Below are 27,036 nucleotides of genomic sequence, written 5' to 3' on the forward strand. Positions count from 1 at the left end.
TTGATGGTGGTAATGAATTGAATTCTTTCAAAAGTTTCCATGCCTTTATATTTTCTTCAAATTATCTTATTAACTTATCTTTAGTTTTCAAGGTTTGAACAAATTAATCTAACTAGATATAATTATTTATATTATTTTCTTTTATTTCCCTCAGTAAATAATCTTAACAATGCTATTTGTTTATAAATTTTGACAAAAAGAAAAAACGCACAGCAAATAAATTCAACCAATAACTAACCACAAAAGTGACAAAAAGACGTGACTCGCAAAAAAGGAATAAAATAATTTTATAATTTATTATCAAACCATTGCTGAAATTTATTTAAAGTTACAACTAGTTTAAATATCAAAAAGTGTGTGTTCAGATTATGGAGTTGAGTCACCTTGACTTGAAAAAAAATCTTGACCTAATAAAAAACAACTCAAGTTTATTTCTAATGATATTGCTGTCAATAAATTCAAATTTCTCTTTAGTTCAAACAACGTAGATTTTTTGCACCAAATATAAAAATATTATTCAAGTTTTAATTTGAACAACTCTTTGTTAAATATAGCACTTTATAAGTGTTAATAACTTTTTTTGACTTTTCACATTTATATTTATTATTTTTCATTATTTTTACATTTTATATTTATTATTTTATATTTCTGAAAACTTAAGAGAGTATTTATGGTAAGACTTTGAGGACAAACTTCTTTGGTTTCGCATGTTATCATAAATAAAAGTCCGCAATTTTAGAAATTGGAGCGCAGGGTACGAGTGCACTTAGTACAGAAAATTAAATAAGCCATGAATTTTTTTTCGATAGACTTTTTAGACTGAGCGCAATGAATTCAAAATAAAATTGTCAAATATAACCAAGTTTTTTTAAATAATTAGCAATCAAAAAAAACTATCTGTGTTTTGTTCAATAAATTTTTAGTTTTTAAAATTTCTGAACAATAACTTTAGAATTATTTTGTTCTACTAGCACCTTTTTAGGTTTTAATAAAAAACGGTTTATAGAATAAATACTTTAGGAGACGTTCTATTAAAAGATATAAATGGAAAGATTTCTCCAATAAAATTTTCTTTAAAACTTTGATTTTAATACAGTAAAAAAACATGTTTCCGATGTTCATAACATAATCAGCAACTCAAACTTTTCAAAAAGTGGAGACATTAAAATAGTTATAACTTTGCAAAGAACAAAACAGTTTTTTTAATAAAATAAAAAGTTTCTTTAGTCAACTGTTTTCTTGAGCAAAAAGTTTTTTGACAATAGAAGTTCATTATACAAAAATTATGTTTAAAATGATAAATCAAAAAAAGTTTAAGCGCAAACTAGGTACTAGTTTATAAAATAATTGTAGATCAAACAAGCAATCAGACACCCAATCAAATGACTTGAAACAAAATCGAGTCTTTCGCTAAAATTAGAGTAAAAGTCACAAAAACCAATCGGGGTGTATGAACCAGACACGCAAGAAGAGTTTTTATTGCCTGTAACATTAAACCCATCTTTACAGATGAGAGAATATTGCACTAAACTTCCGTTTACTTTTACTTCGACGTTGCCGTTTAGTACACTAATATTAGTAGGGCACGTTTGAACTATATTTTGGTAAGTTTGTTTTAAATCAATAGTTCTCTTAAGTATAACTAAATTGCTCATTCCAAACTCTACGCTACCAGTAACTTGTATATCGTAATTACAGGCTTTGCTTCCGTTGCACTGTGGGTAATCAATTGGAGTCGAAAAATCAGGAACAAAACGTTGATCTTGATAATCAAACCACGACAAACCGTTAGGATATGTAAACAAAGATGTTTTATTAGAAGTTGACCAAAGCATTCCAAAATTAAAGTGTATGTTATAATTAGATGAGTTGCCTGAAATAAATGTTCCGTTTGGTAACTTTAGATCATTGCTTGAGTTGCCGTCCCAATCTCCTATTAAACCACTAATTCGATTTTTGAACGTGTCTGATAAAGTTAAAATGGTATGAAGCGCTTTATCAAGAGCAATTATTTCAAATCGAATACCTGAGTTGGTTTGAACTACAACAGTCGCATTGTTTTCGTAACTTAAACTTATTCCATTAAAATTCCATAATCCAAAATCCAAGTTCAATGATTGTCCGTTAACAAGGAAACTAAAAGTCTGTTTGTTATTTAATTCTATTTGAATAATATCGGAATCGTTACCTTTAATTACAAATCCAGAAAATATGCTAGCATTTTTTTTAATACCCGTTTTATCAATGTATTGAGAAATTCTTGACTGAATAATATCAGATTCATTTTGTGTTGTCAGATAAACAAATTCACCAATTGGGTTAAAACTATAGGAAGTTCCATCCATTGTAGTAAAATGAGGATCTCCATTTGCGTTTCTTGGTATTCTCGGTCTTATGGGTCGAGGATTTATACTAGGTCGTTTTTCATAATATTTATCACACTGGTTGACTCCTATTTTGCAACAAGTTATAAAAGGCAGTACATCTTTTTTAAAATGATCCATTGTATTTATTTCTAAATCACCAAAGCCGATAGTTCCACCGGCAGGTTTTCCTATCAATAAACTGTAATCATTCGCGTAGCAGCATTGGACAACTGGATCTCCTACATTTTTTGTGCTTCTATAGCACGCTTTTGCCCCACGATGAAACATCTCGCACATAATCTTACTTTTTACATTGTTCGGATTGCAAACTTCGTCTATAACGAAGTTGTCTATTTTATTTGGAAAACTTGGAGGGATTCCCGGCAAACAAGGTTTTCTTTGATTTAAATCTTCAACAATTCTTCTTATTTCTGAATTTGATGATTGATTATTATACCAATTAGTGCAATGCATCGTGCCTGTTGAGTTCTCGGTTTTTATAACCATGGCTGCAATAACAGATGTAGGAGTAAAGTAACCTGCTAAAAAAATACTTCTTATTAATTGAAGTTCAACATATTTTTGATTATTTGGAGTTAAAACAGGACTCAAATAAACTCTTCCATTGTTGGAAAATTGACCATATTGCAGAGTACTTATATTTTCTACGACAATTTTCCCTTGATTGTTGATATAGTAATCAATCTGATACCCTGAAAACTCAATACTTTGCTGATCATCATCTATGGGATCCCACTCTAATGAAAAATTTCCATGTATGTTTGATTCGTTTTGAATCTTGTTTATATTTTTAACTACAATGTTGTCATCTCTTCCTACGGATACTATAAAGCTCTTATATTTTATTGAGTTGTATTCTATAACGATATCAATTTTTCCTATTTTTTTGAGAAACGGAACTCTACAGTGCAGGTTTTGCCATTGTCCAAAGAAGCATTGAACTGAAACGCCATCAATCAAAACTGAAACGTTCAAATTATTTTCCTTGTAACAAACACCCGAAATTCTAATTTCGCAAGCCCCAAAATAAAGTACTTTCTTTGGAAATATTTCTAGCTGACCTTTTGTGTTACACTGCTCAACAATATTATTGGTATCAGTTGAAAAAATCCATTTTCCAGGCACTCCAACGTTGCTTTGAAATAGCGCAATATTTGATATACCAGCAGTGTTGGATTTTGGCATGAGAAAAAATCTTTTTCCATCACCTGCATTGAATCCCACTTGTGCAAAACCTGCGCATGAACCTGCTCCGGTAAAATAGCCGAGTTGGTAAAAATTGAAAATTGCAAATGAGTTAACTCCATCACTAGTTAAAATTGTTTGGTATGTAATATTACTAGAACATGAGGTATTGCACCCACAACTAAATGGCCGTACTTGATCAAAAGTGACAATTAGCGCCCACTCAGCATTAAATTTACTATAACTGACAAGACGATTTTTTATTTCTTCAGAAATTTTTCTGAGAATAGTTTTATTTGTTGTTTGTTTATAGAAAATATTTCCTCCTTTTGAAGGATCACTGTCAACCCAATACGTTGCCACACATTGCATTGTAGGCAATGGAAACGGTTTTGGGACAAATTCACTATTAGCAGTTCCGAAAGTTATTAGGCCGTTTGTACTTAAATAAGCTTCTTGGTAAATTGAACCAAAGAATGGATAATGGAATGAAAGGTTTATCATAGTCGATGCATCATCTATGCGTGCCAACATTTGATCATTTATTGCACTCCCGTACGGATAGAAATCAGCTATTTCAATTACACCACCAACAGTGTTTACCAGCAATATTACTGACCATAATGTAAACATTGTCTAAAAAACAGGATTATTCTATAAAATATAAAAAGTTGATAGTATAATTTATATAAAAAATGTATATAAAATGTTGAAAGCGCATACTTTAATTTTTAATGTTGTTTAGCATTGAATGCAATTATGTTTGACGAATTTTAAAGTATTTATAATCCTCGGTTCACTAGAAATAGAGAAGACCAGACCTATTTGTAGCAGGGTGTAATTTGGGAAAGCACCATTTAATTGATGTTATTTAAGTTGCTTTTTTAAAATATTTTTACATTATATAAATATAAGGATAACTCGTCAGCTCAAAAACAAATTCATAGTAATAAAATTATAGTAATAAAAACTGAAAAAGTTATTTTTTCAGTTTTTTTAAACTTTTTCTTCCAATAAAAATTGTAACTTGTATTTGTAAAGTTTTTTTTGGTTTTACTGAAAACTAATAGACATATAAAATAAAGGGAGGTAAAAAAAATCTTTTTCAAACACAAAGAGCGAAAAAATTTTATATAATATAATAGAAAGCTGGGGTAGTTCAAAAACTACGAGTGAAATTAATATTAATTAATTTTACTTTGACAGCATATAGATTGTGTAGTTTTTCTAGGTAAATATATTAAATTATAAATTGCAAAGCATATTTATAAATGCGAGTTTTTAATAAGTTCAATTTTTCACTTTTGCTGATAAAATCTGGTAGTTTGTTCCACATTAATGAGACTCTATTGGTTAAGAATTGATAACGAATATTGAAGTTTTTAACAATTTCTCTTTTAATTTTGACAATATGACCCTTTATGTAGGGCTGATTTGAGACAAAAATATTACAACCTAGTTCAAAATAACTTTTTAAACAGTTCATTCGAATTAAGTCTTTTACGTCTTTTTTTCTGTGTGCTGAAAGTAATTTAATTTTTGTTTAATAAGTTTGTTTTTATATCTGGGGTATCCATATAGTGGCATAACGTTGAAATTTTTCAAGTGCAACATTACCGCTTTTAAGATATGAGCACCATGCATGTATCACAAATTCGAGATGGGGTCTTATAAATGTTACGTAAAGTAACTTAACCATTTGTTTGTTGATATAATTAAATATTGTTGATGTAATGAAATATTTTTTTCACATTTTATTCATTGAATAAGCTTTTGATGTACAACTGTTAATGTGACTTTTCCATTTGAGATTTAATGACATTGTAATTCCAAAATCTTTTTTGGTGTCAGAGACTACATTTTTTTATTTTTCAATATAAATTTTGTATGCAATATAAACTTTTTAGATATTTTGCATTAAAAATTGTAGAGATTTACATAAACATAGTTGTAATATATTTTTGAAATTGCCAAAGATCTCCAATAAAGATCTAATAGACGATTATTTGTTGCATACAAAACACACAAAAAGATCTAAAGACCATGAAAAGATTTTTGGTTGAGTCAAAAATCTTTTCAAGCAGCTCTAGTTTTCTTATTTTGTTAAAAAAATATATTAATTTTGCTTTTCAGTTATTACTTATTTTGTGCAGTTATTTGGTGAACTTTATAGTAAGAATCAACTAGTTTACTATGTCCATTCTTTAATACAAGTTGGAAATGATGCTGTTAAATTTAAAGTACTTTGTAGATTTCCCTCATTCAAATACAAAAATGTTTTTGGTCAATTAAAAAAGCTTTTACAAAGACCGAAGGGTTGCTTAAATAAATATGTACAAGGAGTTAAACAAAAGTTTTACACATTTTTAACACGGTCGCTGCCGACCAATTTAAAACAATGCTTTGTTTTTTTGCCGAGCCATAATGTCTGCTATGATTAATTTTTGCCGAGGCTGTTTTTCGTGGATTCATTCTCATTGCCAAGGCTAAATATCAACATTTCAATAAATAAAATATTTTTAATCTAAAATAATTCTATAGTATTTTTTATTCTGAATATAACTGACAAAAAATAGGCACTACGAGTATACTCGTACTTTGGAAACGGAGAAGTTTTATTCTCCAGTGCCGAAGTACGAGTTTACTCGAAACACCGTAATGAGTATAACTCATTGCGGTGACTATACCTTATCAAGATGTAATTGAGAACTTGAATGTAGTAATCAAGAAGCGTAAGATGTAATTTAGAACATGGAAGATGTAATTAAGAAACGTTAGATGTAGTTTAGAAGATGAATGTTGTAATTGAGAAACCTAAGATGTAATTTAGAACATGAAAGTTGTAAATAGGAAATCGTAAGATGTAATTGAGAAATATTTATAATATAGATTATCAGAAAAAAGTTATTTTCATTTTTAATTTTGTTGCTTTAGTTTACCTTGTAATATTAGTTTTGATCTTAATTTGGCCAAGTTGGCCATATGGGTTAGTTTTCAATAAATAATGATATCAATAAAATAAAAAAGTGATAAAAAAAGGGATTTGTAGTTGGCGGTAACTCCATATCTTCCAAGGAAATTTAAATTTCCGCTAGGGACCCAATTGTATGCTGTCTTATATTTGACACCTAAAGTTTGCGCCAGAGACGCAAAATGACGATTGGGTCGTCATTTCGCTCAGCACATTCAATAACTCATCCGATGAAGATAAACATAATATTTTCTTTCAACTTATTTGGTTGTATGTATTTCATGTCTAAATATTGGACAAGGTGGTTCTGGTTGTTCCAAAGGTGGATGTATACAAATTTAGTGAAATATATGCACGGATTTAATTTAAAAACAGACTTTCTGTTTATAGTGTATTGACAAACAAGACAATGACCTTTCAATTCCATTACTGTATTACTGTATTGCTGGTGCTTACAAATGCTAAATTTGATATTTTTAACTTATTAAAATGCATGTACAAGAAGATTTTTTATAATGACTTTTAAGCTCACATTGTGAATTTGCAGTTACAAATAATGTATTCTCATTTCCATATTACGATTTCTTAACTAGAACTTTTGTTTTTCCAATTACATATTGCGATTTCTTATTTAAATGTTGGTTTTCTCAATTACATTTTAAAATTTCTTAATTGCATTTTCTGTTTCATAATTACATATTGTGACTTCTAAATTACATGTTGTATTTCTCATTTGTATCTTATTTTTCTTAATTACAACTTTCAAGTTCTTAATTACATCTTGAAACGGTATAGGTATGTAGCTTATTTAATGCAATATTATTATAAATAGTGTTTCAATTTTTTTGCACATGCACATTGGGAGTTATCATGAGTAAAAAAAGTAATTTATACTTTGTTTTCTTAATTCTAAACTGTTGTGTTTTTTAGACTAGAAGCTAAAATATATTTCATAACTACATTATACTGCATGTTATTAAAGATATGAAAAGAATTTGACTTACACAACGTTTACAAAATGTTTTTTTATATATTAAAATCATTTTAGTGTGCCCTTTGAATTTTTTTACACAGTATACTAATTAATGTGTTTATAGATAAGAAATTTCTTTTTTACAAATAGATAATTAACAAATTTACTTATCTCATATTAGCTCAACACAGATATTCCACATTTGGATCAGCACATATGATTATGGAAGATTGTGAGGATAGTGAAGATGATGATATTGAAGATTCAGATTCATTTTTCGCTTATACTACTACGTCTTAGAGCTTGACTGTATCAAAACCAGGTTCTGAAGATAATAACACTGAAGAAAGTGATGACAATCAGTTTACAAACGTTCATCTAGCAGCCACTGCAGAAGATTTTTTAATGCCGCCAAAAAGAGCTAGAACAACGGGTGGTCTTGCTTATGGACAAAATCAAAACAAATCTCAACAGGTAAAGCTTATAAGTAATATTTTGCCTGACAAAACAACTTCTGAAACAAACCCATCTAGAAATTCAAACCAATTGAAAGATAGGCTGAATATTGTAAAACAAATTCAATTTACTGCCGATCCCGGTTTGAAGATAAACATGGACAGCAAGAAACCGTTAGATTTCTTTAGACTTTTTTTACAGAAAAGCTTATAAATAACATGGTAGTTGAAACTAATTGCTTCGCAACGCAAGAAATAAATAAGCAGCGTTCCCTCAGAAGAAACTCTCGTTTTAGAGAATAGAAATCAATAAATTCATAAGACATGCGGCAGTTTCTTCGAGTTCTTCTTCATATGGAGTGTGTCAAAATGCCATCTTTAGAACACGATTGGTCTAAAGATGGCATTTCACACTAGAGTTCCCTTTTTTTCTAGAATAATGCTATGAAATAAATTCCAACTAATGTTACGGTTTTGGCATTTTATTAGCAATGAAGATTCAGGTATTGGACACTTGTGTAAAATTATTGGACTTCTCGATCACTTAAATAATACAATGGATAACATCTACTCTACTAATAAAAGTATATCAATCGATGATTCAATGATGCTTTGGTAGGGACGTCTTGTATTCAGGCAGTATGTGAAAAATAAAAGACCTAAGTATGGTATCAAGTTCTAAGAGCTTTGCGAATCAGATGGTATTGTGATAAAAGTAAAAATCTATTCTGGCGGGACAACTCTCGGTAAACATTTGTTGGGTCAAACGGGAGCTATTGCTTTAGACTTAACTGAAAAATTTCTGGGGAAAGATTATCATCTGTACACCGAAAAATTTTACAATTTCTTTGAGTTAATAAAGCACATGATAAATCAAAAAACATACATTTGTGGTACTTTAGGAACTGACCAAAAGTCAAATCTCAAAGAATGTGCAAAAGCAAAACTGAAACAGGGAGACGTTATAAGCAGAAGCAGAGAGGGTATAGTGGTTGCTAATTGAAAGATAAAAGAGACGTGCTAATGATTAGCAATTTGCATTCGTTGCAAATCATTGAAGTGACAAACAGGAGAGGAGAGAAGAAAATGAAACCCAATATTATTAAAGATTACAATCAATGTATGTCAGGAGTAGATAGGGCGGAACAAATGGTATCATATTATGATTGCCTAAGAAAGACAATTAAATGGTATAAAAAAGTAGCACTTCATCGTTTTGATACTTTTTTGTTTAATGCTTAGTGTCTATATAGCAAAAATGGACTAGATAAAACATTTTCCTTTTAAATTTAATTTTAGTTTAGAGAAAGTTTAGAGAATTAATTGTTTACGGATTTATTGGGTGGACGTTTGAATGAAATTGCACCTCGAATCACCAATAACAGCTTCCACTACTTGTCTTCAATACCACCAAATGAAAAGACAAAATTCACAACAAAACCATGTTGAGTCTGCTCCAAAAAAAAACCCGTAAAGAAACACGATATGAATGTGCTGTTTGTGAAAATAGACCTCCGTTATGTATTGGCGAATGTTTCAGAATATATCATTCAAAAGAATAGGTTTACACTTTAAATTTCATGAAATAAAATTAAAGCATTACCAATATTTTACTTTTATCTATCTTAGGCTATTTCTGTATTTATCCGCATTTAAATTAGCTTCCTTGGATTTTTAAAATAAAAACTTGAATGTAATATTTTCTGAAATCAAATATTAAGCTAAGAAAAAAAAGAAAAAGGGAATAGACAAAGCCAGTCATGCAAAAATTTTAATTGAAATAAGTTAGTTTAACTATGAGTTTACTCGTTGTTGGCAAACTTATGATGCCGGCTTAATACGAGTATTCTCGTAGTTAGAAAATATCAAAGTCCCGCTAACTACGAGTATTCTAGTAGCTGAAAAATAAATGACGCCAACTTACTACGAGTATACTCGTAGTTGGCAGCGAACGTGTTAAAACGTTTTCTTTAGACTTTGAACATCCTACACGTTGTATTTTAACGGCCTCACGAATTTTTCTTGTGTAGTTGTTTGAAATAACAGAAAACGTTTTAAGGTTCTCCAAGTTTTTTTTACAATTGCAATGTTGTAAATGTTCTACTCTTTCAGATGTTTCCCAGTTGGCTTTGTATATATATACGTATACAAAAAGTATATACTATATACTATATACATATATATATATATATATATATATATATATACATATATATATATATATATATATATATATATATATATATATATATATATATATATATGTATATATATATGTTAACATATATAATATATATATGTATATATATATATATATATATATATATACATATATATATATATATATATATATATATATATATATATATATATATATATATATATATATATATATATATATATATATATATATATATATATATATATATACATATATACATTATATATGTTAACATATAAATATATACATATATATATATACATATATATATATATATATATATATATATATATATATATATATATATATAATATATATATATATATATGTATATATATATATATATATATATATATATATATATATATATATATATATATATATAGAGTCATATTTTTTTAATTTATTGTCACTACTACAAAAAGTTGCTATAAAAAGAAAATAAAAAGAAATCGAAGAAAATTCGAGCTTCCTCGACATCTTTTGGGGGCAACTTTGTTTAAAAATTTTTAAATAGCGCTTTTCTTCTTAGTTCGAGTTCACCGTTAATTCAAATGGGATTTTTTAAATTTATTTAATCAAGTATAACCTTATTTGACATTTTGCCCTACTTCTAATTTCATTTTTCTTTCACTTTATCACTCACTGTTCTATTGTTTAAGATTTGTGAATTATAATCATAGGCGTTAGATGTCACGTAAAAAACCATGTTAAAATTCATTCATTTTTTAATGATTACTTTAAAGGGTTATTTTAATGACTGTTGTAGTTTAGGAATTGTCATGGGAGTTTTAATTTATATATATATATATAAGATTTTATGTAATGAACATGATATAATCACTAACTATCAGATTATAAAATAGTAGCTGATGATTTGGTAAACATATGGTTCAGGGTGGAGTTGCCAACGATTTATATAACAGCATTCTGAAAAGCTTGGATAAATTGGTTACTGATAAAAAACAATTGAAGAAATATATTGGTGATAAAAGAAACTCATCTACCTTTCAGTGCCAACTTGGTTCTTTCAATAAAGTATTTGACATTTGTCCTTGCAAATGTGTTAATTGTGGTATCGGGATCGGTTAAACTGCAGTTATTCCACCAAAGTTCTTTTTAAGGAATGGAAGTTTTGGCTCAATCCAAAGACAAATCATAAATTGTAGATTAGCCAGATTGACCAAGAAAAAACAGAACGACTCTAAATGCAGAAAATTCGTAAAGAACGGGAAGTTTACTTCTGAAAAAATAATGCAGAAACATGCCTAGCTTTGTCGTTGACAATAATTCTTTCCTGGGAAAGCGGTAAAGAGAGGAGTTGTTACGATGATAATGAGGAATATGACGAAGCTACTGATCCAGAAGACAGCTCACATAGTTAAAACCATCCCAAATATCGCAATGTATTTCTGTACAAAGAACTCTCTCAAATAATGGAACAAACAGGAGTTAGCAATCAAGATGCATGCAATATCAATAACGCTTGTTTAAAAAATATATATCATTTAATTCACCACAATACACATTAGATCCAGGAAAATACTTCGAAGAACATGCAGAATTACACACAAGAATCATTGGAATCGGTTTTGATGGTCGTATAGACAATACCCAAAGGTTAGTGAAACAGGACAATAGTAAAGTGAGGGCTACTTCTATCAAAGAAAATCATTACGTTATCTGTTCATATCCCAGTGTCTACTTTGATCACATTTGTCTTCAAAGTGGTAAAGCAGTTGATGTGGCAAAAGAAATTACTTCAGTTTTGAACGACAGAAGTTCTCTTGTGACTTTACAAAGTGTTTTTTGTGATGGAACCAATGTAAAAACGGGCAAGAAATGTGGTATCATTCGGTATCAATGGTGTATTTGTTTGCTTTATTTGAATGAGCTACCTCTCAGAGAAGTTTTCACTGCACTTGATGGCAGTTCATCATTCTGATACAATAGCAGTCGCCTAAAAAGTAATGTAAAGAAATTTTTATTTTGCTCATCTTGAAAATGTTTTGTTGTCAGCCATCAAAAATGAAGACAAGAAAAAAACAGTCAATGTAGCAAAGAAAATTATTGTATGTAGGAACGAAGGTATTACTGATATGGTGCGAGTTTTCTCTCTACAAAATATTTCTATCAATTTCTATTGCAAAAGATTTCTCTCAACTTTATCCTCATATTTAAAAATGATCGACTGGTTAAATGTGAATATCTCTCCTCCTCCGATTTTATCTGGAGTGAACAATAAAGACCTGGTAATCAATGTTGCAAATAGCACTCTTTAAGTTCCTGATATTCCATGCTATTCTCAAAATATTGAACATCCGGTCAAAGAAGTATTTACAGTATCCAAGATTGTCACAACCTATTTAAAAACGTCATAGAATCCTTAATTCCGCATCAAACTCGAAGCTTAAATATCCAAAGTCCAACAGTAAAAAGGACTTTATATAAGGATTTTGCACTTTCACATTTTTTTTTAGTCAACAAATGTAGCTAGGGTTAGAACTATTGTAATTGTAATCAAAACAATAACAGTAAAAATAATTACAATAATTTAATTTAGAAACTTGTGATTTACAACTATTGTAATTCTGTAATACAATAACAATAAATATTGTATTGCATTTCATCTTTATAAAACAATAACAAATCGTCTTTGTTATACATTAACAATATGTTGTTATTGTAATAAAAGACATTAACATTTTTATTTAAGGAGAATTAATATGTTTAACTGTTTGTGTTACTAAAGTTAATTTTCATATATATTTTAAATTCAAGAGGAAAAAATAAAAGAGCTGAATAAAATAATTTATGAATGTTATTTTTCGTAATAGTATGGCTATCATCAGACAGGCAATATTTTGCGGGCGTTTAGAGCTTAGAAATACATAACAAGATTGGTGAGGCGAAATCTAAATATTTAAAAAAAAAATTTGCAATAATATTGCAAATCCGTAAATAAAAAATAGCAAAAATAATAGTAAGTTTGTCAGAGATGAATATAAATACGTTAAAATACGTTAGCGTTTCTACTTCAATGTAAAGTAATACACTACAATAGTTATTGTAATTTTATTTCATTAAAACAACACAATAGTTCTCGAATTTTATTGTATTGTTAGAAAAAATATATATTTATATGTAACAAACGCAGGCAGATATTCTTCGACAAAACTGTTCGAAAATCCTAATTAATTCTTCAAAATTAAAATTAAAAGATAATTTAACAAAACAACCACGTTTTTCTTTACAAAACCTAAAAAAGCATTCACATCTAAAGATATATCCATTTGACAAAGGAGCAGGTTTTGCTTTATTAAACGAAAATGAAGCAAAAGGTAAATTAGAAAATCAAATAAAAAATTGTAAAGTTATTGATTACGACCCACATTCACCAATAAATTTCAAAAACTGTTATGTAAATTAAGGAAACAGGGTAAGTTAGACAATGCCACTCCCTTATAAATGTATCCATCAGATTGCGTTCCACCAAGAGTCTATGGAATGATTAAAGCTTACAAACCAGAAAAAAACTACCGAATGCGTCCTGTTGTTTCCACTATTAACACGCCACCTTATGGAGCATCAGAGTATCTGGTTAAAATCATTCAACCAACATTAGATAAAAATACAACTCGACTAATTAATTAAAGTAGTTTTGTCAACGATGCTAAAGAATGGAAAATAGACCCTAATGAAATTCAAGTTTCATTTGATGTAGTAAATTTATATCCATCTTTACCGATCGATGAAGCAATACCGTTTATTATTAGCATATTGAACGATGACTTAGAGGATTTAAAAACAAAGGCTAAAGTAACTCTTTTAGATATACACCAGTTAATTGAACTTTCACTAAGCAAGTGTTACTTTTTATACGAAGATAAAATCCGAGATTTACCTAATTCAGGTCCTATTGGTTTATCGTTGATGGTAGTCATGGCTAAAGCATTTTTGCAAAACATAAAAAAAAGAGCCCTTAATATAGTCTTTGTTAATTCATTCCAATCAATAACTTACAAAATATATGTAGATGATACCCATGCTTCGATTCGAAAGAAAAATAAGAACTATTTCTTAAAATTTTAAATGAACAAAACGCGTCCATAAAATATACTGTTGAACTTGAAAACGGATGAAAACAACTTAACTTCTTAGATATATCTATTACAAATACAATGAACGGATTTTATGAATTTCAAATTCACCGTAAGGATGCGATAATCAATGTTCAAATAAAACCGAACTCTAACATCAACCCAAGCATAATTACTGGCGTCTTTAAAGGGTTTCTTTGTAGAGCAAAACAAATCTGCTTCCAAAAACACCTTTTACAAGAAATTGATTTCATCATAGATACATTTTTAGGAAACAGCTATAACAAAAGTAATCTTATAAAAACAACCAAAAACTATTTAGACCACGTTTCGAAAAATACTACATCTATAAAATTAAATAAGTTTTTTAAACTACCTTAGATGTCTATTGTTGGCCCTAAATCTCCAAGAGAATTTAGAAAACAAAGCATCAGAGTTATATTTACTTCACCTCCCAATTTAAATAACATACTATGCAACAACAAAACAAAACTACCACCAAACTCGAACCCGGGTGTTTACGAGCTTAAATGCTCATGCGGAGCCACGGAACATTCTAGAACATGCCGTGGTACTTTTGATTGGCTGAATACTAAAACCTTGGCAAGCATTCCAGAATACAGGATAAGAAAAGTGAATCCTTGGAGATAAATAAAGCAAGAATTCGACACGAGATAGGTATTGGGCAAACTGTTCTAAATAGAGACGGGGATAATGTGAAAACAAAAACTTGGGACCAATTTTGACAAAAATTTAACTGACGTATTATATTATTTTATTGGTTTTTATATTTTACGCTTTTTAATGCCTTCTTTTTTAAACGGTTTGTTTTATGTTGTTTTGTAACGTTTTTTCATTACCTGATGACGCTGACCACAATAGGTCAACGAAATATTGTTAATATATTATTATATCTAAAATATATTTAAAAAATAGTTATACGCTGCCTTTTTTATTAAAATCAATTTATATATTTACATATATAAATATATATATATATATATATATATATATATATATATATATATATATATATATATATATATATATATATATATATATATATATATATATATATATATATTAGGGTGGAGTGAATTTTAGTTTTTTTTACAATTTGTTTAGCCTGGGTGTGCAAAAGTTGTCTATTCATTTCAGAAATACTCTTGAAAAATATCAATGCTCTAGGAAATTATCTTGAGGTTCCTCAAGACCTTTAAAATTTTAATAGGCCCCTAATATTATGTAAAAAAAAGTTTTTCAAAAGTATGTCATGTTGGGTCTCAAAAGAAGCAAAATTTTATAAAAATTTCAAAATAACAATTATTTTTAAAACATAAAATGCAATAAACTATAAAATGGTTATTTTATAGTTTATTCTGCAATAAACTATAAAATTGTTATTTTATAGTTTATTGCAAAAAAAATGACCTTTTAAACTAAAAATGAAAAAAGTTTATTTTCTTTAATTATAATTTCAAAAAAGTCTTAAATAATAATTTTTTTATAAAATAATTGTTATTTTTAAAATTTTTATAAAATTTTGCTTCTTTTGAGACCCATCATGACATACTTTTGAAAAAATTTTTTTTACATAATATTAGGGACCCATCAAAATTTTAAAGGTCTTGAGGCACCTCAAGATAATTTCCTAGAGCATTGATATTTTTCCAGAGTATTTCTGAAATGAATAGACAACTTTTGCACACCCAGGCTAAACGAGTTGTAAAAAAAACTAAAATTCACTCCACCCTAATATATATATATATATATATATATATATATATATATATATATATATATATATATATATATATATATATATATATATATATATATATATATATCTATATTTATATATATATATATATATATATATATATATATATATATATATATATATATATATATATATATATATATATATATATATATATATATATATATATATACTGAAATAATAAATAGGAAAGTTAAAAAAAACTTGAAACTCTATTTACAGACAACCAGCTGTAAACTTAAAAAACATTAAAGCACATATTAAATTTTTTTTTACTCAAAACAGTAAAAATTGAAAACATGTTTAGGATAAATGAGAAAGGTTTCCCCTCTTTCTTTTTCAAAGATTGACTGAGGTTATTTTCGCCCCACCCCCCACCCCACCTAGCCCTTTTTTTTCTTCTTTGGTGGTTTACTAAAATGCACTGCTGATTATTTTGTTTCTATAAATTATTTAAGCATACATAAAAAAAATCTGAGTTCTATCTTTATCAGAAGATCCACCGCCAGAAAACCTGGATTTCATTGATTGATTGGTTGCAACCGGTAAAAAGTGTCATAAATGGTAACAAGTCTCACGCAAAGCGTGAAGATACAATGATAATTTCTGGTATTTGTCTAACATAAACATTCATTTTTTAAAATAGTATCCAGTTTTTTTATTTTTATACCGGTATATTATGCAATTTATAAAAAAAAGATTTTTTCAAAATTTTTTGAGGCCAGCGCCAAGTAAAAACATTATTTTAAAAATATATATATATATTTTTATTTTTTCATTATAGTTCGCAAAAAATTGCCTATTTGTTAGTTTAAAAATTTTCCACGACCTAATTTTTGAACACCCCTTATGTATACATAGTTGGAGACTTTAACATAAAAATTTTAAATCATGCATCGTAAAATGATGCTAAATACTTTTTTGACATCATTTTGCAATATAATTTTATTCGATCAATAAATAAGGCAACAAAAATAACAAAGACGTCGTTAGTCGACAATATTAGTCGATAATTTAGGTATCGACAACATTACTCGATAATTTGATAATAAATATTTTTCGCAATTGCTGCGTAAGAACAGGCTTAATTAAAACCGACTTAAGGTGGCTCCAGTGTTGATAAACGGCATAAATATTCTCGCCTCCACTTTTCTAGTCAGCAGACGGCGGCTGTCCTCCAATTAAACTTTAGCGTCAAAATTTCCATTATTCCGCCTCCAGTGGCTTCCGCATTTCTAATGGCGTTTTTATTCATTTCTTCAAATGGCTTTTCCTTCAGAAAAATTTTTGGAGGCAAAACCATTTGGAGGCCGCCACCAATAGCTTCTGCCTACCAGCTAGTTACGGCCTCCAAATTGGAGGCGGATATATTTGCCTCCTGATGGCGGATGTAATGAAAAATAATTGCACGTTTGTCTTTAAGTTAACGAGAAATTAAAATATTAACTGAGAACTAATGTTATATATTTGACATTAAAGTTTTGTTTTATATGATTTATTGACTATTCAAAAAAACTTTTGAAAAAGAAATATAATTTTGTAAGAGCGGTTATTTTTCAAGGACTTTCGAATAAATTTTTAACTTTTAAACGTTGTAAATTTTAACCGCTTAAAACTTCAAAACGTGTAAAAGTAGATGAGTCTATATTTTTGAACGTTTTAAAAGTATAGAGTAAAATATAAATACAATTTACAGAAAGTGTATAAATTTAAATTTCGTAAACTTTATTTTTTTATTGTAATTTAGCAAAACTAGTAGCGTAATACAGCGTAGTTGCAAATTTTTAATAAACATTAGCAGATATTTTTTTAATAACTTTTGCAATATCCAATTATTAAAAATAAGTATTTAATGTAATTGCAAATAATAAAATACATAAAAACTTTAGCCTGTCGACTTTTTTTGTTTTTGAACTAAATAAACTTAAACTTAAACTCAAATCAGTCAGTTTAATAGCTACTGGAGGCGGAAAAAAAAAATGTTTTGCCGCTAAAAATTGATTGCCAGGCCGCCGCCTACAGCTTCCGCCTCCATAAAAAGTTGGCTTTTTGGCAGAAAGTTACTTTGATGCCAGGCGACATAATCAACTCTAGGTAAATCTATAGTTAGAAAAAAAAAATTCTGCATTTTAAAGATAAATGCTTCCTAATAACTTTAAATGAAAAGAATAATCATTTTTTATTAGCAAATTCGCTCCTAAAAATCATAAAAAGCTTTATGCTTTGCTGAGTCAGCAAAAAATAAGTAAAATATAAACATATTTTTAAAACTTTGTAACTCCTAAAATATACATCTAATGAGCCTAAAAATTACAGAATATCTTTATGATTCAAACACAAAGGAACTGTGGCAGAATTTTTAATAAAAATTTGTACATCAAAAATGGCCGATAAAAGCAATGGAAGCAAAATAATAACCAATTTTTTATTTGATATAACTATATTAAACTTAAAATAATATCATTTATTTTGTGCAATTCTGCTACAGTCCCTCAAGTATTTGTTATTGAGCACACCCTGAAAATTTCAAGTTGATTGCTTTTATACTTTTTTAGAAAACCTATTTTAGGTTTTGTGCAATATCGAAAAAAACAATTCATTTAAAAAACATAATAATATTTTAGAATATTTTCTTGGAGAGTAGGATTTTCCACCTTCAACATCCTTATCTTTAATAATAAATCCCATTTTGGCACCTCTCAGCATTTTTCTCTTCTAAAAGCTTCAAAAGATTTTTTTTTTTAAATGGCGCTGATGGTGGCTGTCTATTTTACACGAACCATAATTACAAAGATATCCAATTTTAAGATTTAAAACCTCAAAAACTTTTGAAAAATCGGACATTCCATCATTGAAATAAATAACAGCTAAAGTTACACCAATATCTAAAACTTTTTGCAAACAAATACATCATTAGGACACCTTTACCAAATTATTTGATTAAATGCTTCGTTTGAATTTTGGGTACTACCATGTAGACATCATTTTAACAAATTTTCAGAATATAAATGATTAAAAATCGGTTTCATCGCATTATAAATAGCTTATAGTATGTTTACAGAAGACATTTAGTGAGATTTATTTTCACCTCAAAATGTACACCAACTAAAACCTGACTAAAAAAAGACAGGAAATTACCGTTGCTAGGGTCGTTGCTATAAAAGCTGAAAAGACTGTACCTTAAAAAACGGATATTACTCATAATATTGAATTTGAATGTATATTAAGATATACGTTTTCTAAATATAGAATAAATTTCAAATAAGATAACATAATTTTTCTTTTTTTGAGTTTTTTGTGTTTTTTAACTATTGAGCCACCGATTATTTCCCTATCTTTATACTTAGTGTATATAAAGCAAAATGCAAATAATGCTAACAAATTAAATCTCGCGTTTTTCAGTAAACAATGTAGTAAGGCATTCCCTTTAATTGAACAAAACTTAAACTTTAAGACTATTTTAAATTCGTAGATGTCAAAAGGTTTAATCAAATCATTGAAGAAAAAAAGCAAGAACTATATGAAAAATACCTTTGACATAGAATATACTATAATGAAATAATATACAAGAACTGAAAAAAGTTTGTTGGAAAACACCAAGAAGTTTTCAAAAAAATCTAATTATGAAAAGCTATTGGAAAAAAAAAATCGAAATACAAAAAATAACTTGGAATATAATCAAAGAAATAAGTGGTAAAAATATATCAATGAGAGACAAAATCCACAGAAACTGCTAACTGATAAAAAACTTGGTTATGATAATGAAATCATAGCTGAAAAACTAAACAGTTTTTTTCTTGAGGTTGGTCCAAATCTGGCAGCTAAAGTTCCATCAAGTACCTTAAAATTTGAAACTTACCTTAAAACGGCCAATAATATCAATGACAGACTCAGTGTAGTTAAGGCAATTTTTAATGATTAAAGGGTCTCTATAACATTTTGCTGGCTACAATATATTTCTGTTAAAAGATCAAATCTATGAATCATGAAAAGACGAAAAAAATTAAAATGATAAATTTTGTCGCAACATAAGATAATAATGTTTGTAGCGAAAAAACCCAGACTAAAGAATTTTTTGTTTTTTAAAAAAAAATATTTTAAAAAAAAAAAAAAATCACGATACCTAGTTCAGGTCTGAATAAGATTTTAAATAAATACGCTTTTTAGGTGAAATGAACATCATAGTTTAACAACATTGTATGCGCTTTCTTGGTCAGAAATCTAACATTTTTAGTAAAAATTGATAAAAATGTTGTGTTTTGACAATTATATTAAATTAATATGTGCTAGAATTGATTAGAGCTAAGATATGTAGTAGATTTTTTAAAATTTTTTTAAACCTTTTTCAAACACAATTAAGTTAGTGCTGTAGAGCGGAGTTGATCTAAAGACTTAAAAATGGTATTCTTAGATTCACCATTAGGGGTAATAAAAAAGTTTTTAAAATTATATAAAAAAGAAAAAAGTTTTCTTTAAAAATAATAAAACTTGATGCAGTAAAAGTTATAGCATCTAAAGCTCCTGTTTTGACATATTACGCAGAAAAAATCACTCTAATTCCAAATAAAAGAATTTGAATAACTTATAAATCGCCTTAGCTACACCGAGAAACTAAATTTAAATTAAAATTAGTGATTTGCGTAATGTTTTTTCCATTCTGAAAAATCACTAAAGTGCAGACATAGATAAAATTAGCGTCAATGTAGTTAAATCAGTCTTTGATATTATTGAACCTATATTGTTTCAGATTTTCAATCTCTCATTAACGTCTGGTATTGTACCAAATGATCTTAAAATAGCCAAAATGACTGCTTATCTTGTTTCTCTAAATTGCTAGTACGCAGTATGTGCAATAGGCTTTATCATCATTCAATATCAAATAATACTTTCTACAACAAACAGTTTAGGTTTAAAAAAAAATATTCTATGGATCACGCAGTAATTGAACTTGTAAAGCATATATATGATGTTTTTAATAAAAATTATTTTACTTTAGAAGTTTTCATTGATTTTTTTAAATCATTTTGCACTGTTAATCATAAAGTCCTTATAAAAAATTAGAACCTTACGGTGTAAACAATTTATACCTTGGTTTAAAGACTATTTGACTAACAGAAAACAATGCATAATTTATGAAATAAATGAAACCAAAAAAAAATATCAAAATGCAATAGAAACCAAAAAAAAAAACTAAACAAATCTATTATAGGACCATTATTGTTTCTAATATATGTAAATTACTTATTTTTAGCATCTAAAAAGTTATATCTTATTTTGTCTGCTGACGATTCAAATTTGTTTTATGGACACAAAGATATAAAAATTCTTTTTAAAGATTTAATTAAGAACTATCTCAAGTAAATGAATGGTCTATAAGTAACCGCTCTTCACTAAATGTAGATAAAACGAAATTCACCTAGTTCCACGAACGAAATAAAGTTGATAATACTTCACTTAAACTGCCAAATCCTTTATTCGAAAAAACAGATATAAAAAGGAGTCTACTGTTACATTTTAGGAGTAATTCTCGATAAAAACTTGTCATGGAATTTTTACATCCAGTTCAATGAAAGTAAAACCTTCTATAATATTTCCGAACTTTATAAAACAAAACTATTTTTTAATACTAGAACTCTAATCAATATTTCTTTTTTATATAATCACAGCTAGCTTTCTTACTGCAAATTTACATGTTGAAGTACAAATTAGAAAAAACTCAAAAAACTTTATACTAAACAAAATCATGCTTTTTGGATTGAATTTAGGGCAAACCGAACTGTGTATTGGGTCATTCCAGTAAAATTCAACAATTTCCATCTAAGTATGTGGCACTATGTCACAGATTTCGCTCTTCTTTTGAATTTTTGTTAATATTAATAAAATATGAAAAATCTGAAAACTTCAATGTATTTCCATTATCCGTTACTAAATTAAAGGCAGTTAACGATTTGCGATGGAAGCCTTATTTTAAATAACTGTATTTTTTGCATCTTAATACGTTTATAACTTTTTTCTGTAATATAATAAATGCATATTTTTTTATTTACTAAATAAACGTATCTTAGCTTAAATAAAAAACAAGGTTCAGCTTATTTATTTGATTTCAGAAAAAAATATTAGCATACTAAAGTCGAACAATTTTCATTAAATTGAAAAAAATACTGTTTTTACGCCATTATAACTTTTTTCTGATGTATAATAAACTGCATATACTTTTAGAATTATAATCTGTACCAAAAAAGAAGAATTAAAATTTAAAAAATCTTCATTTAATGTTTAACAGAAAAAATATATACTTGGTTAAAAATTACCATTGATGGAAATTGACAAATTTTGGGTTTAATTAAAATAGTTAGTAAAATTTTTTGATATCTTGTACCAATCTAATAATGACAGCAAATAATAATCATAAATAGTATACTATTTAGCAAAGAAAATGACACCTAATAAATGATATGAGCGTTTATATATATATATATATATATATATATATATATATATATATATATATATATATATATATATATATATATATATATATATATATATATATATATATATATATATATACGTATGTATTTATTTAAATGTGTGTGTGTGTGCGCGCGCGTGTGTGTGTAAATTAAAGAAAAATATAGAAAATTTTAAGTTATAACTAAATAATTTTTTCAATAAGGTACTTAAGTTTTTGTTTTTTTTTCCTTAGTGTGTATTAAAGTAAAGTAAAAACATCTTTAAAAATATATATATAGTTTTAAATAATTGTAAGCACTTTAAAGACATTGTAGTCACTAAGAAAACTAGTTTATTAGCGTTTGGATTTTTACTATTAAATCTTAGTTTCATTTTAGAGTTTGCATTCAATGTGTTGTTTTAAAAAGAAATACCAGCTATTCAGATTTGATATTAATTGATTACATGTGCCTGTTATTTTATAATTATTCAGGCATAATTAATAACAACACGTGTTCATTAGGTGATCATTTAAATTAAGAGAGCTAAAAGTTATCCTATGTTAAAAAGTTAGATGTTTGTGATATAACATATGAAAATAAATATTTGCTTAGCCGCTTAGCTATTTTCTACATCACTGCTATTTTCTACATCACTGTTACATTACTGCTATTTTCTACATCACATTATATTAGTTACATTACTACATCACTGTTACATCACTGCTATTTTCTACATCACATTACATTAGCTGTTTTCTACATCACTGGCTTCAATAATATTAATAGAGTTTACTGATTCTTACAGCCTTCAAACTTTAACTTTGACTCTACTGTGTAGTTGTTCATAGCTTCTTTTTTTGCTAACTATAGGGGAATGTCCAAACGATGTTAAACTTATATTGAGATCTTCAACATTATTTTTTTATATATCCATCTCCTATATAATCAGGATCATTTTCTATTTCAACACTGATTCCATCACTTTTTGCTTTCAGTTTTCATAAGCAGGGACAACATATTTTTTGGCCAGGAATTTGGGAGTTGTGTATGCTGTGATGAACAAGAGTTATAGGGGTTAAATTCTTTTTAATTACTTTTGTGTGGAGATTCAAATGATAACAATAGCTACGAAAATTATTGCCTTAATATCAAAAATATTCCATTTCATGGTGAGTGCAAATTGTCTTCAAATTTTGATACACTAATTGCTGTTCTCACGCTTAGTAAGCGTGGTAGAACAGGAATTAGTGTATCAAAATTTGAAAAGTGATGGGATCAGTGTTGAAATAGAAAATGATCCTGATTATATAGGTGATGGATATATAAAAAAATAATGTTGAAAATCTCAATATAAGTTTAACATCGTTTGGACATTCCCCTATAGTTAGCAAAAAAAGAAGCTATGAACAACTACACAGTAGAGTCAAAGTTAAAGTTTGAAGGCTGTAAGAATCAGTAAACTCTAATTATATTATTGAAGCCAGTGGTGTGGAAAATAGTCTTAAAGCAGAATCATTAGACTACTTTGTTGGGAATTTAAGGGAGAAGTATTACAAAGAAGTTAACATAACTGAAAATATAAAATTGCTGACGCTTGTCCAAATACATTTGACACTTGAAATTACAATACAAGAGTTTAATACTACACAGTATATGGTAAAAGATGCAAGAAAGCTAAGGGATGAAAAAGGCATATTTGGAGATCGAATATTGGAAAACAACAAACCAAAGAGGTTGACACCTAATCTTAGTAAAACAATAAAAGAGTTTTATGAAAAAGAAGAAAATTCTCGTTTATTTCCCGGCAAGAAAGACTTTACTTCCCGGCAAGAAAGTGTTAATACTGATGTCAAAAAGTCAAATAAACAAAAAACTTTAATTCTATGCAATCTAATGCTGCGTTCAAATTAAAATACTAAATCTATGTTGCGTTCAAATTAAAATACCCAGAAATAAGGGTCGGTTTCTCCACATTTTACAGTTGAAGGCCTAAATGGTGTGTTTTGGCAGGGTCTTCTGGTACACACAGTGTTTGCATAAGTCAGCATCATGAAAACCAAAAACTCAAACTTTGTGCTCTTGATAGTTCCTAAGGGCTAAAAACCATAATGGCTAAACAAGTATGCAGTGTAAATTCAGAAGAATGCATGCTTCACAAATGTGAGAATTGTGGCGGAGTTAACGCTGTAAAGATGGAACTGGAAAGATATGCTGCAAATAGTGGCACTTATACTTACAAACGATGGATTAATGTTGACCGCAGTGAGTCAATATTTGGAAACTATTCATTTATGAGTTTATCAGGCATAAACAATCTGCATACCTTAGAAATCTGAAGGATTCACTAACGCAAAATAAAATTCTGATAGGTGACTTTGCCAAAAGTTATACAAGTATTGTTCAAAATTACATACTAGCAGCATACTTCTCAGTCACACAAGTGACATTACATCCATTTGTTGCCTACTACAACACAACCAATGGCTTAACATCAAAATGGTACTGCATACTGTCAGACTCCATGGATCATAACCATGTTGCTGTTCACTCATTCCTTAAAGAACTTTTACCAAAAGTCAAATCACTGGTTTCAGAATTGAAATACACTAATTATTTCAGTGATGAATCAGCTGCACTATACAAAAACCGGTGTGTAATCTATACATATGATAATGGACTTATTAACAATCTTAGTAAAGTTTTACAGCGCACATTTCTACAATTTTAGATACAACTTAGTAAATCTTGCAAACCACAAACACAAGTTTGGTGTAGAAGCCTCCTGGAACTTTTCTGCCACAAGCAACGCAAAAATGTATACGATGGTATTGGAGGTACTGTGAAACCAATGTTATCTAAGTTATCACTCCAGGAACACCTTCTTGATAATGCTGAAAAAATTATGAACTATTGCATCGATACGATTAAAGAAATAGAGTAAGTACTTTACACTTATTAACTGTATTTTATTTTTAATCTATAATATTGTTGAACTTCAAACATATCATGAATATTTGTTCAAATACAAAAATAAAATGATAATAAAAGTGAAATAAAAAAGTAAACAATAGAAAATAAATAATTAAAGAATAGTAATGAAGGAAAAAGTATGAAAAATACTTAGTAAAAAGGATATAGTAATGAATAAATATGATTTTTATTTTTAGATTTATCAATGTTGATAAGTTAGCTGTTTCCTGATGCCAATCATTTCTACAGACTCGATACCAAAAGATGACTGATCCAATTAGGGGAACCCGATCTTTCCATGCCTTTTGAATTACATGTTATGGTCTTGCTGCCTATACTCTCAGTGAGCATATCAATAAAAAGCTTGTTATTCTAGTTAATGCAAGCTTATTTAATACAAAAAAGTAAATATACTTTTAGTTGCAAGAAATAATAGCAATAACAATAAACAGGAAGCATACATTTTTGTGATTTATTCATTTTTTGAAAGTTCAGAAAAATCAAAGTATTTGAAAATATACATTGACTGACATCAGGTGAGGCAAAATATACTCCTATGAAATATGAGAAATAAATTATTAGTAAACTATTAGCAATTGTCAGTAATCATCATGACTTTGATAAGTTTAGTTGAAGATCATGTTTTTAATAAAACATTGAGTGCAATGTATTAAGTTATGAATTTAATCAGATATTCAGTCATATCTTAACGTGAACAGTGTATTTTTATTTAATAATCTAAGACATATATAATTTTATATTGAAGAAGATTAGTTTACTGTCTAATCTTTATTTTCATATTTAAATTTACTTTTCAGCATGATTCCTGTTATTTAAACCAGTGACATCAGTTTAAGAAGTTCTGGAAAAGCTGAAATTACACTCTAAAAGCACAAACAATAGACAATTTTGTACTTTTTGATTTGAAGTAATATATGCATCACTTACTTTTGTATTAATTTTTTTAATAAAAATGTTTTTTTGTATAATCAGTTTATGTAAAAAAAAAATTTAAAAACTAATTATGGTGGAGATTAGCGTACAAAATTATAAGATTATGTCATATTATATAATGGCTTGTCATTTTTACATTTTACTGAAAAAATGAAAACTTTTCTTTGGTAAATAATATGCTCTATTTGATTATTTTCTGTCATTATTAGGTCGGTACAAGGTATCAGAAAATTTTATTGACTTCTTTGATTAACCCAAAATTTGTCGATTTCCATCAATGGTAATTTTTAACCATGTTTATATTCTTTGTTAAACAATAAACGAAGATTTTTTAAACTTTAATTCTTCTTTTTTCGTACAGATTATAATTCTAAACGTATATACAGTTTATTATACATCAGAAAAAAGTTATAATGGCATAAAAGAAGTTTTTTTTTCAATTTAATGAAAATTGTTCGACTTTAGTATGCTAATATTTTTTTCTGAAATCAAATAAATAAGCTGTACCTTGTTTTTTTATTTAAGCTAAGATACGTTTATTTAGTAAATAAAAAAATATGCATTTATTATATTACAGAAAAAAGT

At 27.8% G+C, this 27,036-nt stretch overlaps 1 protein-coding gene across 1 annotated transcript in view; it reads right to left on the reverse strand.

The window, feature by feature from the left end:
- Positions 1-1,053: 1,053 nt before the first annotated feature.
- The window catches only part of LOC136082282 (protein mesh-like), a 29,895-nt gene continuing 3,912 nt past the window's right edge, over positions 1,054-27,036 (reverse strand). Inside the window, exon 2 of the mRNA XM_065800984.1 lies at positions 1,054-4,208. Coding sequence (XP_065657056.1) covers positions 1,332-4,205 — 2,874 coding nt within the window. The 5' untranslated portion in view covers positions 4,206-4,208 and the 3' untranslated portion in view covers positions 1,054-1,331. The remainder of the gene's footprint in view (positions 4,209-27,036) is intronic.

Source organism: Hydra vulgaris, chromosome 07 (assembly GCF_038396675.1).
Source record: "Hydra vulgaris chromosome 07, alternate assembly HydraT2T_AEP".
In the NCBI taxonomy this organism is placed as follows: Eukaryota; Metazoa; Cnidaria; class Hydrozoa; order Anthoathecata; family Hydridae; genus Hydra; species Hydra vulgaris.